Below are 14,879 nucleotides of genomic sequence, written 5' to 3'. Positions count from 1 at the left end.
GTATGGAGCAGAGCTGTGTTGCACTCAGTTACTAAAGGTAAAGCTACCAGTGGAACTTACAAGGGGATCCAACTGCTGGAGACTTGGTTTTATGGATGCATTTTTAAATATGGAAAGGAATAAGAAAAAGTATGCAATCCCTTGATTATTGTTACATGTAATAGTTAAATGTAATTAAAAGAGAGGGCTGGCAGAGAGAAAGCAAGGAAGGTGAGGTCACATCCTCCTTTCAGGGCATTTCCCAAAGCTATACATGGGTGGGGAGCAAGAGAGTAGAGGGATAGAGGCAACAGAGATCATAGCCAAGGGATATGAAGGCAACAGTAAATCCCACTGCTTAGTGCTTGGGGGAGGAGATTCCCAGGGACAGGACTGATGTGTAACCTCAGTCTGGGCTCTTTAGGTCCCCTTCACAGAAGTAGAGACCATCACTCTTTCTGCTCAGAGGTCAGGTGCAGACAGGTGACACCATCCACTGAATTCCATGTTCCTCTTCCAGAGGCTGAATCCTCAATTCTCACTCTAGAGGCTAACTCCCTCCAGTGTCACTCCACTGTGACACCTGGCAGTGTCCTTGCATGTGGGACAATCTTGAGCACCTGTTGAAGCTAGCATCCATCTTGTTAGTTTGGATGAAAGAAGGAACACTGTAAGTCATATTGTCTCCATGCACAACTGGACTGGTCATGGAACATGTAGACACAGGCCCAAGAGGTATGAATACTTGCTCATCATTCAAAAGAACATAAAGGAATGCAACCCTGCTAACTTAGGCATGGATAAATGGTTAGTTTAGGCACATACAAGCAGCTGATCAGCACTATCCTAAACACATAATCACCAGATGTACCTAATGAAATCTGTAATATAAGAAATTAATATATTTTTCAGATTTTAAGTCTTGTGAGATAGAACAGACCTCTGTGGGACCAGATGAAAGGGCACCAGAAGTAACATCTGTTAACATGACTTCATGGGCTTCCAGTCAATAGCATCCACCTTTTCTGGAGACCCCTCCTCCCATTAGGGAGTTCAGGACTTCAAGCATTAGCTCCCTGTTCTCCTGGGTGGTGCCACACCAATAAAAGACCTGTTTTTCTTCACTTTGGAAACTTTTATTGGCTTGCTGTGCATTTGGCAGATGAACTGTCCTTTGGTTTGGCTACACTCTCTTATGGACAGGATGCAGCCAGTATAATGTGGTCCTTGCTTCTGCCTTCTGGACCCTAAGGAAGGCACTCCAACCAAGCAGCACCCCAAACATAAGGATCTGGAAGCTAAGGCCTGTGTCAGTGTCACCAACCTCCTGGCCTTAATACCTTTAATACCTGCTCCAGTTCTCAGTACAGGAGACCCCTGAGAGTGGCCAGATGGACAAGGGACTACCGTCGAAGTCTTCACAGAGTTTTCTGTGGGCCTGGAAGAAGGATCTTGGGACCCATAGGAGAGATTCGTAGCTGAGCCAGCTGGCTAGCCATGGAACAAAAGGACCACGAACTGCACAGCAGTCCTTTAAAAGAATCAGATTTAGGTCTCATATATGTGGAAATAAGGAAGTGTGGATATAAAATGAGGAAGTGGCTTTAGGTTGTCCAAGATATATATTAAGTGAGAAAAGCATAGTGCAGATTGGTATACAAAGTGTGTCTTTACTTTTGCCACAACAAACAACTTTTATAAAAACAAATTGAATTAAGGACCCAGACAGAATGACACACACATGTGCAGACACAATTCTAAAAGGATAACACTATACAGTAAGCCTCAGCTTTTCTGTATATTTTTGTAATTCTGTCTACTCTGTCTACATTGTTTCTTTCCTCCACTGATACTGCACAATGTTTTCAAGAATGAAGAAAGAGTTCATTTTGGAGAAAATCTTCAGAGTGATCATTCTAGTCATGCATTCAACCTAAATATTCCTATTCTCAAGACATCACTGCTAAATCTTCTCTGAGGTCTTAACTTTTTCCCCATCCACTGATGTCTCACCAATGCTCTGGCTGCCACCACCTTTGAATCACTACATAGCCATTGGTAGTAGCTTTCTGTAATTTTCATTTTGCAACTATAGTTCTGAGGTAATACTGTAAAACCAATTCTTCATGCAGAACTGTCCCTGCGGGGTGTCTGGGTGGCTCAGTCGGTTAAGTGTCATCCTTCCATCCAGGTTATGATCCCAAGGTCCTGGGATGGAGCCCTATATTGGCTGCTGAGAGGGGAGCCTGCTTCTTCCTCTCTCTCTCTCTCTCTCTCTCTCTCTGCCTGCTGCTCCACCTGGTTGTGCTCTTTCTCTCTGTCAGATTAAAAAAAAAAAAAAAATCTTAAAAAAAAAAAAAAAAGACCAGTCCCTGCAAGAGAAATGATTAATCACTTCCAAACAATGAGATGAAATCAGGGGTTTGGTTTTTTTTTTTTTTAAGATTTATTTATTTATTCATGAGAGAGAGAGAGAGAGGCAGAGACATAGGCAGAAGGAGAAGCAGGCTCCTCAGTGGGAGCCCGATGTGGGACTCAACCCGGCATCCCAGGATCATGCCCGGAGCCGAAGGCAGACGCCCAACCGCTGAGCCACCCAGGCGTCCAGAAATCAGGGTTTTAAGTACCCCAATTCTTTGGAAAAGAAGAGCTACCTTTGCATACATGCCCCATCTTTGTACACTGCAGCCATTGTTCCCTTCCAAAAAAAATTATTTTTTTTTTTTTTGATGGATGGTAGCTTCATAAAAGGAACTAGGTTTATGCTAGGATGTAAAGTAAGATATTAAATGGATAAAAGTCTTGTTCAATGAATTAAACACAAAAATTAATAATTAGACTAGAAAGATGTTTTCTACGGATGCATTTCTTTTTTAAAACTTTTGCTTCAGGGTTGCCTCACATCCATTCTATATCTTCTCTGTCATGTCTCTATATGAAGTATTTTTGCCTTGTTCCTGACCAAAAATACACAGACTAACAAAACTGTCTCTAATGCTTCTGGGTGTACTTGACTTTGACGTTACCTAGGTTCTGCTTCCAGGAACACATTTTGTATGTAAACGACTCTATAGAATGATATGTGCATTTCGATCTGTAGGTTTTGGGAGCATATAAAATATTTTTAGTTTGGGACCACGCTGAGCATCAAGGAGTCTGAAATAATGTCTCTAAACCACTCTCCAGAAATCCGGGTACGGATCATTGACGGAAGAGCCAAGCCCTTCTGGCCTGGGACGTGAGACCCCAATTGCCAGAGCCCTCTTGGGGGCGTGGCCTTTCCTCTCAGAGGTCAATGGGAGTGTCCTATCCTCGTCCTGTGTGTCTGCGAACTACATTACCCAGAAGAGCGCACGTCGATGGACTACATCCCTGACCTATGAAGGTAAAGAAAAAGAATCGTTTCTGCATATGCGCCTAAAGTCGAGGCGGGACTTCCGGCCTCATCCCCCTGGCGGTCTTTTTGCCTCTTTCATAGCTGTCCATCTGCTAATGTTCTGGAGCGCAGGTTCAGGGTCCGGGTGACTAACCGAGAAGGTGCTAAGGGAGCCGCTGTCCCCGCCGCACAGACTGGGGTCCACGGCTCGGCGACGCCGCCCAGACTGCCCCGCACGGGGTCCAGGACAGAGACCCCCCAGCCCGGGTGTCCGTCCGCCCCGCCCCCCGAGTCCGATGGCGGCGGCCGCGCCCAGGGCCCCGGCGCAGGTAAACGCTCGTCCCCCAGGCCCTCCCCACCCAGACCCTCAAGGCCCGAGCACTGGGCGCCTGGTCGCGTCCCTGCGGCCCAGACCCGGGTGTTCCGGACAGGGAGGCGCCGGTGGGCGGGGGCCCGCGTTCTGAGCGTCAGCGCGCTGGCGTGCGGGAGCGGCCTGCAGGGGAGGGGCAGGCTGGGGCAGAGGCTGCAGGGGGCCCTGAGGCGGGAGGACTCTGAGGTCGGGGAACAGGGAGCGTGAGGCGGGTCATGTCAGAACTGGCGGGCGGAGTTGCGGTACCTTCGGGTAAGGACTCTGGATACCAGGAGGGGTTTTGTCCAAAGGAGAGACACCGTCTCCGTTAGGGATTTAAACTTTTCCCGAAGGCGGTTCAGTGGAAGAGTAGACCGGATGGCCTTGAAGAGGGCATTGAGGCCGTGGGAGGTTGGATCTTAGTTCAGGTGGCACAGTCGGCAAGAGGGGACACAGCATTGAGGCTCAGCCACATGAAGTCACCTGTACTCCAGGGCCAGGGAAGGAGACGGGAAACATGAGCCCAACAAACCCTGCACCCTTTCCCCCACTGCCAGCCTCTGCACAGGTTCCCATTCTGGCAGAGGGGCTCCCATTACACAGGTCGGTGGAGAATGTCGCAACCACTCACTGGCCTTGGCCACCACCCACATGATCTCTGGATTATGGTGTCCTGGGGCTTTTAAGTGTCATTCCCCCAGGCCTGGGTCTGGGGGTCCTGGGGAAACCCCAAGCACAGGGCCCTAAGTCCATGGCAGGCTTTATATAAAAATGTTCCTATTTCTGGCAACTGTTGCACCAGGAACTGGTTCCACGATATGCAGATGCCTAGAGGTGTAACTGAACCGAGAGTGTGCAGAAAAACACAGGTGTCCTTTTGGGATGCCTGAGTGGCTCAGTGGTTGAGCGTTTGCCTTTAGCCCAGGGCGTGATCCCGGGCTCCGGGATCCAGTCCCACATCGGGCCCCCTGCGGGGGGCGTGCTTCTCCCTCTGCCTGTGTCTCAGCCCCTCTCTCTCTCTCTGTGTGTGTGTGTCTAAAAAAAGAAAAAAACCACAAGTGTCCTTTTAGGTGGGAACAAAGAGCAGGGGGACAGGAGTCAAGACGAATGACTCAGCAGTTGGGTGTGTCTTTTGGAGGTGATGGGGAGGTGTGAATTGGAGGCAGAAAGTGATCTTACAAGGTCTTACCAGACCCCACCTCACTGCAGAGTGTAGAACAGACTGTGAGACAGAAGAAGGAAGGAAGATCAGGCTACTGCCAAAGCTCAGGTGAGAGTTTAAGGACCGGAGTTGTGGTTTCAGAAAAGTAGTTGGATTCTGGATGCATGTTTTAAAAGGGGCAACTAGATTCTCTGATGAGGGAGGAGTGAAATATAGGACTCAGGGATAACCCCAGTGTTTTAGGTCTGAGCAGTTGTAGAAGTGGAAGGTCCATTATCTAAGATGAAGAATATAGTAGAAGTAATACTCTTTGTGGGGAAGGGGATGTTAGGAGCTTTGATTGAGGTAATTGACAGTCTGGAGTGTTTCAGAAACCACTGAATGGGTGCATGGTGGGGGTAGTTGTATACAGATCCAGGAGTCTGGGGAAGGGTTCAGAGTGTTCACGATTGGGGTGGGTAATTGTCGGGTTATGATTGTAAACCTATTAGGGGACCAGGTGCAGGAGAGTGGGGACTGTGGACTGGTCCTCTTGCCTAGGTACCTTGGTGATGGGTTGAAGCTTCACAAACACAAGTGAGGGGATCCCTGGGTGGCACAGTGGTTTAGTGCCTGCCTTTGGCCCAGGGCGCAAACCTGGAGACCCGGGATCGAATCCCATGTCGGGCTCCCGGTGCATGGAGCCTGCTTCTCCTTCTGCCTGTGTCTCTGCCTCTCTCTCTCTCTCTCTCTCTCTCTCTCTCTCTGTGTGTGTGTGTGTGTGTGTGTGTGTGTGTGACTATCATAAATAAATAAAAATTAAAAAAAAAAAAACAACACAAGTGAGGCAGGTAAATGGCCCTGAAAGGAGTGTGTGTGTCAGGGATAGGATATTCTGGCACATGGCCAAGGCTTCCAAGGCAAGGGTGGGCATGAATGAGGTGGACAAGGAGGCAAGAGATAACTGAGGCAAGATGTTGTGTAGACTGGATTGGGTGCTTATTCATCACTCTGTGCAGTCACCAGAGCCTTGTGAGGACTTGTTGGGGCCCTGTTTCATTCAGCCAGGAAGATAAGGTCAAGGGCAAATGGCAAATGTGGTCATTTGTGAGAGTCAGTAAGGCTTGGGGTCGACCACTGATGAAGCTAGCCTTTGAATGAAGGAAGTTGTGATTGCTTTGGGGGGCGGGGGGTGGACACAAAGTGCAGCATATGGTGGAATAGGGCCATGGTTTTCTGAGATCCTCATGTCTGAGGCAAGGAACAGACTCCAGAAGTGAAGCCTTCGTAGAAGGATTTAGGGCTGTGACTGCTAGTGGGCATCCTGGGAAGTCAGTAGCATTCAGTCCTGTTTGAATTTGCAAGGAGTCCTGTGGATGCTGTTGTCAGGTTTCAGTGCCAGGTCTAAAATTAAGACCCAATATTATGTGCAGCACTGATGTCTAGAAACCTTGAGGATCTCAAATAGCCACAGTGCTGCTTCTCCTCCCACTCTGCTCCCAGAAATAAGATCTCCTAACCAAACAGCGTTTTTACCAAAGGGATCTGAAGCAGTTCCTGCTTATCCCTCTGTAGTTGGTTTCAGTTCTCTACCTGCTCATGGAGTTACTAGGATAAGTCAGCAGCATCTTCCCAGGGGAGACAGGAGGACCTCTTTCTATTGATATTACAAAGCTTGGGTCTAAAAACCACTAGCTGTTCACTCTTTCCCAGAGTGGAACCCCCATGTGGCCCTGTGTGGCTTGTGGCATCCTCCTCTCCCACATTGTGAATATGTATGGTTAGAAAAGTGCTGTCAATTTCATCTGTCCAGTGTTAGGTGTCTATGTTTGGCCATCCCTGTAAACCTAGCACTCAATCCCATCCTCACTAGTGGGGTGAAGAGGAGGTGATTGAAGTACAGTTATGTATAATTGTAAAGCCAAAGAGATGCCTAAGATATGCAGGGCAGTAAGCTGGTGGTAGCCATGGGCATATGGCAGTGTCTGGAAAAGTGGGAGATATGCAATCTAAAGAATGATGTGTACTTATAGAGGGAGTATGCCTGATGCCCCAGGCCCTGGTATTGAGAATTGCATGGTTTGTCCATACTAGGGGAATTGCTTAGCAGAAAGGACTGAGTGGGGTGCCTGGGTGGCTCAGTCAGTGAAGCATCTGCCTCTGGCTCAGGTTACAATCCCAGGGTCCTGGGATCCAGCCCCACATCAGGCTCCCTGCTCCGCGGAGGGCCTGGTTTTCTATTTCCCTGTGACTATTATTCTACCTACAATGCTCTCTTTCTCTGTCAAATAAATAAATAAAATCTTAAAAAATGAAACGAAAAGAAATGAGTGAGTGCCTCTGTGCCAGACCTTTGTTTGATACCTTTTTATCCACCTGCCTTGTCTTGTCACTGATGGCCGGTGCCTATGATCAACGGGCCTGTGAGGAGACAGCGGCATCAGCAGTGCTGGGGCCTGGTTTCTCTTCTGTGTTGGATACTTAAGAGGAGGATGAGTGAGGGGCAGGTGTGGAGGGGATGGATTGCCATTTTTTAGGGAAAGGCTATTTATGGTTTCATCTGTCTCCATCTTACAGGGCACTGTGACCTTTGAGGATATCGCCATGTATTTCTCCTGGGAAGAATGGGATCTTCTTGATGAGGCTCAGAGACACCTGTACCAGGATGTGATGCTGGAGAACTTAGCACTTATAACCTCCTTGGGTAAGACCCTCAACCCCACCTTTCTGCCCTGAACGATTCTCTCCCTTTTCCTTTTTTGCCAAGGGCAGGTCTGTCCTCCCATCATGATCATGGTCTCTGTTTCTTTCCCCACTTCCTCAAGTAGGCAGTGTACTGGGCTGGGCTGAGATGTGTGTGCACTGCTACTCCTTGAACAGCCCTGACACCAGCTACTCCTAAACCTCTCAGAAAAGGAACCGGGGTCAGGAGTGTTCCAGTCGGCCCAGGGGATCCCACTTTTCGTGCTTTCTCCCCTCCAGGTGACATTCAGTTACAAAGCACCTGAGTATCCAATTTCTCCAAAGGTTCCACTTTCTACTCTCTTCCTCTGGCTGACATATCCTCATTCCTTTTCGTGCCATAAATTGCCATCACTGACCATCACTGTTACATAGACCAGTTTGTTCTTGCAAGACCCTCTTTGGAAGTTTTCTTTCCTGTATGCTGCATGTGCTGAGCTGTTCTTGGCCAGTGCTCGGTTATCTCCCCAGTCTTTCTCTTATTAGTACTTGCATCATCCCAGGACCACGTAGTTGCTTGTCTTGTGGTTGTGGTGGAGAGTCCGTTGTGGTTCACACATTAGATACGAACCCAGCTGCAGCAAGATGGGCTCAGAGGAAGCCTGGCTCTGAACAGGGCTGTGTACACATAACACCAGAAACTTATCCCACATGACTGGTCTTTTGTTGGTAATGAGAATGGTCCCCACACTTCATATCTGCCTTTTCTTCCCCATTCTTCACACTTAGGTGACTAGTCAACTGTTGTTCATCGCTTATACTCTTACTTCCTGTCCAGGCCTAATCTGCACCTCTCTGGACTCCACATCTGGACCATTTTAGTCACTACTCCATTTAGGGTACTCTTCTCATTGGCTCCTATGTATTGTGTCATGAGGTGTATGTACATTCTTGAACTCTGGCCTCTCTTTCACTATTGAATTCTCCTGGGCCTGAACACACCCTTCTGCACAGCAGACTAGGTCCTGTTGAAAGTTATGTGTAGACCTTGTCTCTCCCCAGTGTGTTTCTTTCACCTCACAAATGCTCCTGTACCCCTGTTTTGTGATCATTAGTGGCCCAAGGCTGCTGAATTCAAACCTCAAATCCTGTAAACAGTCTTGTGGACTCATTTCTGGGTTTGTTAGACACACTTGTGTACCAGCTGCCTACCCATGAAAGTCACTGTGCACTTCACCAGCATTTCCTGCTTTCAGGTTGTGAGCATGGAGCAGAGGATGAGAAGGCCCCTTCTGAGCAGAGCGTTTCTGTAGAAGGAGTATCACAGGTCAGGATTCCCAAAACAGGTCTTCTTTCCCAGAAGGCCAACCCCTATGAGGTGTGTGGTCCAATCTTGAAAGACAGTTTTCACTTGGCTGAGCACTGGAAAACACAATTCAGTGAGAAACTATATACCAATGGGACACATGGGAAAAGATTCTGTTTCAGTGAAAACCTTCATCACAAAAAGCAGCACGTGAGAGATCAGCCCTTTGGAAGCAACATAAGCAGAGCTTCAGTGGTGGTCAAGAGTTGCAGATTGCAAGTTTCAGGGAAGCCCTTTATCTGTGGGGAGGTTGGAAAGGACTTCCTGGCCAGCTCAGGATTCCTCCAGCAACCAGCCACACACACTGGAGAGAAGTCAAACAGTGGAACTGAATGCAGGATGGCCTTCCCCAAGGGAAAGACTCAACACCACTGGGGAGACTGCACAGAAGCTTTCAGCCACAAGCACACATTTACCCATCACCAGAGAGTCCGCCCTGGAGAAAGATGTTACATGTGCAGTGAATGTGGGAAATCTTTTAGCCATAACTCGAGCCTTATTAAACACCAAAGAGTTCACACAGGAGAAAGGCCTTATGAGTGTGGGGAATGTGGGAAATCCTTTAGCCAAAGCTCCAACCTCTTTCAGCATCGGAGAGTTCACACTGGAGAAAGGCCTTATGAGTGCAGTGAATGTGGGAAATCTTTTAGCCAGAGCTACAGCCTCAATAACCATCGGAAAGTTCACACTGGAGAAAGGCCATTTGAGTGTGGAGAATGTGGCAAATCCTTTAGTCAAAGATCTAACCTCATTCAACATCAGAGAATTCACACTGGAGAAAAACCTTACGAGTGCAGTGAATGTGGGAAGTCCTTTAATCAAAGCTCTGCACTCTTGCAGCACCATACCATTCATACTGGAGAACGGCCCTATGAGTGCAATGAATGTGGGAAATCCTTTACCTACAATTCCAGTCTCTTAAAACATCAGAAAGTCCACACAGGATCAAAGCCTTATGAGTGCAGTGAATGTAGGAAATCTTTTAGCCAGAATTGCAGCCTTGTTCTACACCTGAGAGTTCACACTGGAGAAAGGCCTTATGAGTGCAGCAAATGTGGAAAATCTTTTAGCCAAAGCTCTGCACTCCTTAAACACCATAGAGTTCACACTGGAGAAAGGCCATATGAGTGCAGTGAGTGTGGGAAGTCCTTTAGACGAAGCTCCAACTTCAGTGACCATCGGAGAGTTCACACTGGAGAAAGGCCTTATAAGTGTAACCAGTGTGGGAAATCTTTTAGTAAAAGCTCTGGCCTCACTCGACACCAGAGAATTCATACTGGTTTGGGCATCATAAATGTCTTGAATGAGAAAGCCATTAGCCAAAGGCCTTATTACCTCATTGATTACCACAAAATTCACATGGGAAAAACAACTTAGATGTGTAGCAAATGTATTTCCTTGTTCAGTATAACAACACTCAAGGAGATCTCTTTTGAGGGTGCCATCTGCCTAAATTGAGTCTCATACATCCAAACATCAAAATAAATTCCAGGTATGGGGACGCCTGGGTGGCTCAGTGCTTAAGCGTCTGCCTTCGGCTCAGGGTGTGATCCTGGGCTCCTGGGATCAAATCCCACATGGGGCTCCCTGCATTGAGCCTGCTTCTCCCTCTGCCTGTGTCCCTGCCTCTCTCTCTCTGTGTCTCATGAATAAATAAATCAAATCTTAAAAAAAAATTCCAGGTATGTTGAGCATAGTCCTGTGTCAGATTTTTATTACTGTTGGTTCTGTAGCAGCACCCGTTTACCTCTACCACCTGCAGATGTCCACACGTGCATCATTTATCTACCCTGACCTGTTCAGGGAAGTTAACCTTGGTATTTGCCCATTCACTGGTAAACGTGTGGGAAGCCAGAGTACTCATTCCTTTCTCTCTGATTAGTTAAGGCATGGATGGCCCAGTTGTGGTCCAGAGGACACCATCTGAGTTCTGCTGATGACCTGAAAAGTCACCTTTTTTAGGGATATTATTGGTCTGGTGACTCTTGTGATGGCATTTCTAGCCCCCAAGTCACCAACCCAGGAACAGCCTTCCTCCATTAATCTGATTTGTGCTATAACAAAGCCCTTATTGTGTAAGTCACCTTTATTTTGAGAGTTATTCACTCTATGGGATGGATTTGGAGCAACAGAAAGACAGGAGAAACAGCTCCTGTGAGCACCCCAATGTTTGTGTGCATCAGAGGGCTGGAAGAGTGGTAGTCCTCTCTCTGGTTTGGCTCTTGTTTGTGTTGTTGCCCCATGCCTCAAAGGAAATTACATTGGATTTTGTGGTTAAATTGTAGCCTGGGTGGCAGGACATTTTGTGGTGTCAGAGCTCCCCCTGAAGGGGTGCAATGGTGACAACCTCCAGTACTTCTGGGAACAACATAAAATTGTTCTTTGGTTTGCTGGGAATATGGCATTGTGCTCAGCACTGGGGAAGAAATCTGTTCCCAGGTCCTGCAGAGGAGTGATGGACACCAATGTCCAGAATTCTGTGTGGTGGTGCCAGTGGCTGAAAGATTATAGGAGGAATCCTAATTGTACGCAAGTAGTAGATGAATAGAGAGTACAGGAGACTGCACCAAACTGGTTGAAATGTGCCTTTTTTAAAAGGGCACTTGTGGGCAGCCCGGGTGGCTCAGCGGTTTAGCACCTGCCTTCGGCCCAGGGCATGATCCTGGAGTCCCCGGATTGAGTCCCACATCGGGCTCCCTGCATGGAGCCTGCTTCTCCCTCTCCCTATGTCTCTGCCTCTCTCTGTGTCTCTCATGAATGAATGAATGAATGAATGAATGAATAGGCATTTGCTTGTTTCAGTCAGTATGGCTGTGAAAGATGAGCAGGTCCAGTTCTCAGATTCTCCTGAGCTGTGAGTCTTGTGTAGTTGAGGGACTTGTCAGGAAATAATCTGGGAGGTGGGGGGGCTGCCTGGGGGGCTCAGTTGGCTAAGCGGCTGGCTCTTGGTTTCCACTTGGGTCATGATTCAGGGTTGTGAGATCAAGTTCTATGTACAGATCAAGTCTCAGTATGGAGCCTGCTTGGGATTCTCTCTCCTCCCTGTGCGCTCCCTGCCTCCTCATTCACACTTTCACATGTGCGCTCTTCCCCTGCTCCCCCCACAAAAAAAACTAAGAGTTTTACAGATTCCTGTAGTTTATCTGCATTGTTCACCATCAGGCCATTGCTGCACAGGAAGGAAAACAAAGGTAGAAGGAAGATCTGAGTCCAACAGTGCAGGCTTTGTTACCTAGCCTGAATTCCTGAGGACTCATGTGGAAATGGGTTTCATTACTCCCCTGTATTTGCTGCCACTGAGGCAAGGTGCTGACCTCGGCATTATAAGGGATATGGTAGGGTCAATATAGGTTTGCCAAACTTTATTTTTTGAAACCAAAGAATTTTTTTTATAATTCTGTTAATGTCTTCTTGGTATAGTTAATAAATTGTCCATATGTAAACTGTATCATTTGATGAGTTTTGACATTCATGTAAACCCATGAAACCATCTTCACAATCAACAATGTGCATGTCACTCCATATTCACTCATGCCCTTTAATTATCTCTTTTTCTCTGCCCTCCAGGAAAATGTGGCTTTACTTTCTTCTTTGGTTCATATGTATTTTCTGTAATTTTACATGAAAATAAAATGTTTAGTTTTTTTTTCTCTGGGTGTCCTAATCTGATATATTTATTTTGAGATTTGTTGATGGGTCTATATAATTAGTTCATTCTTTTAATGTTGTCAAGAAATGTAATGTTCTATGGATAAACCACTATACATCCTTTTCAGATATTTGAGCTGTTACTAGTTTTGGGCTTTATCAAACAGTTGTATAGATATTTATGATTCTTCATATGGATATGTTTTAATTCTCTTGTGTTAACTTAACCTCAGAATGCAATACCTGAATTACAGGGCTGTGATTTGAGGACTGTTAAACGAGGATATCATCATGAAAACTCCTCCCTGTTAGTTCCCTATGAAAAGATGTTCGTTATGGGCTGAATTGTATGTTCCCAAATTCACATGTTGAAGTTCTAATCTCTAGTACCTCAGAATGTCATTGTATTTAGAAATAGGGGTTTTTTTTAAGTAAAAATAAAGGCAATTCTGTGGACACTAATCCAGTGTGATTAGTGTCCTTAAGAGGAAATTAGTACACAGACATACAGGAGAAAGTCCATGTGAAGACACTGGGAGAGGGACACCTGGGTGGCTCAGTGGTTTAGCACCTGCCTTCAGCCCAGGGCGTGATCCTGGAGTCCCAGGATTGAGTCCCACGTCGGGCTTCCTACATGGAGCCTGCTTCTCCCTCTGCCTGTGTCTCTGCACCTCTCTCTCTCTCTCTCTTTCATGAATAAATAAATAAAATCTTAAAAAAAAAAAAAAAGACAAGGAGAAAATGCCCACCCACAAGCCAAGGAGAGAGGTCTCAGGAGAAATTAGTGCTGCTGACACCCTGATCTCAGCTATGTAGCCTCCGAATATGTAAGAAAATACATTTCTGTTGTTAAAGCCACCCAGTCTGAAGTAATGTGTTATGGTGGCCTTAGCAAAGTCTTATGGGGGCCATCAGCATCTAGGAAGGAGAGGGTCTGCAGGGTGCCCTAGGGACAGAGGGAGGAAGCTGATTGGGATCCCTAGAGTACTTGGAACCCAGAAAGAAGAATGGGCTTGGGATTGATTCCTCCATCCCCATCTTTCACTGGAGATCACAAAGAGAAGCTTTCTGCCCTGCCTGGGTTTAGCTTCCAGCTGTATAAAATGGAGATGATGAGCAAACCTGCCTGTGGGGCTATTTGAGGGTGTAAAGAACTCATGGCCTAGGAAAGGGGCTCAGATGGAGAGTCTTTGAAGAGCGATGATTGTCCTAAGGGTGGGGAGCCAGTGCACCAGTGCCTTTGGAGAGGGGGACAAAAGACCACTGGGGGAGAGTGTTGGGATATTTATTTTTTTAAGGTTTTATTTATTTATTCATGAGAGACACAGAGAGGCAGAGACATAGGCAGACGGAGGAGAACCAGGCTCCATGCAAGGAGCCTGATGCGGGACCTGATCCTGGGAATCTGAAGGCAGATGGCCCTGAGCCGAAGGCATATGCTCACACTGAGCCACCCAGGCATCCCAGTGTTGGGATATTTATACCTGAGGGGGACTTGCAGGGGCTGAGGTTGACATAAGGGGGTGGGTAAGGTTCCTACCTGGCTCTTCCTGAAGCTCTGGTCCCTACTGGCGTGGCAAATAGCGACTGCATGGCTTGGACCAGGCAAACATCACCATGGAGACCTGGATAAGTGGTGGCCACACCTCAAGGGCCCTTTGAACACTTTCAAATGGATTTTCTACCCTCCATGGGACTTAAATGTTTTGGTTATTTTATGTCTATTTGCAGAATGGATTAAAGCATTTCTTTGCTGAAAAGCTACAGCTCTTCTAGTCACTGAAAAGCTGATTTTGTTTCCAAACCCGGGTCATCCCAATGTTTACATCTACATCAAGTGATCATGTCACACATTTTACGGGAAACTTTATATAAGAACTCTATAAGGCAGTTGCCCTGACTCAAAAACAGCACTTCTTTTTATCACTCAAAATCTAGAAAAGTTGAACAGACCACTGGCATTATTAACATCAGCAAAACTTTCAGAAACCTTTGAGCTCCCTTGGCCAAAAGTGTTCCCTCTAGACCTATGGCCATGTAGTCCACTCATTCAGTTATCCTCCTATGAATCACTAATGTGGAAGACCCATGCATGTGTCGAGGGATTTCATTTCCAATACTAGTCGCTGCTCCGCTACATGCAGACATGGCAAAATATTACCAGGTGTTCACATACTATATCTAGTGCTATCACGAACTGATTAAGGCCACTTCCTGAAAATATGTTTTAAAGAGCTTTTTTATGATCTTCACCTAGTAGATTGCATTTATCAGAATAGACCTCAGAGAGTAACTACTCTTAAGTCTCATTGGAAGGAATCTACCAGGTGCTATTCAC

The 14,879-nt window shown here is 46.7% G+C and overlaps 1 protein-coding gene across 1 annotated transcript; it reads left to right on the top strand.

The window, feature by feature from the left end:
* Positions 1-3,406: 3,406 nt before the first annotated feature.
* Positions 3,407-12,543, top strand: LOC112643338 (zinc finger protein OZF-like). The gene is made up of 3 exons (XM_025421295.3): positions 3,407-3,684; positions 7,423-7,549; positions 8,784-12,543. The coding sequence occupies exons 1-3, from the start codon at positions 3,652-3,654 to the stop codon at positions 10,268-10,270; spliced, it is 1,647 nt and encodes a 548-aa protein (XP_025277080.1). The 5' UTR covers positions 3,407-3,651; the 3' UTR covers positions 10,271-12,543.
* Positions 12,544-14,879: the final 2,336 nt, after the last annotated feature.

The sequence above is a fragment of the Canis lupus genome, chromosome 1, assembly GCF_003254725.2.
Source record: "Canis lupus dingo isolate Sandy chromosome 1, ASM325472v2, whole genome shotgun sequence".
Lineage (NCBI taxonomy): Eukaryota > Metazoa > Chordata > Mammalia > Carnivora > Canidae > Canis > Canis lupus.
The sequence above is the reverse complement of the archived record's forward strand: the minus strand, read 5'-3'. Positions and strand labels throughout refer to the sequence as shown.

Excerpts from the sequence above, each read along its gene's own strand:
- LOC112643338 (XM_025421295.3), top strand. The coding sequence starts at position 3,652 with ATGGCGGCGGCCGCGCCCAGGGCCCCGGCGCAG. Across the intron at positions 3,685-7,422 it reads CGCCCAGGGCCCCGGCGCAG|GGCACTGTGACCTTTGAGGA; the intron begins GTAAACGCTCGT and ends TCCATCTTACAG. Across the intron at positions 7,550-8,783 it reads AGCACTTATAACCTCCTTGG|GTTGTGAGCATGGAGCAGAG; the intron begins GTAAGACCCTCA and ends TCCTGCTTTCAG.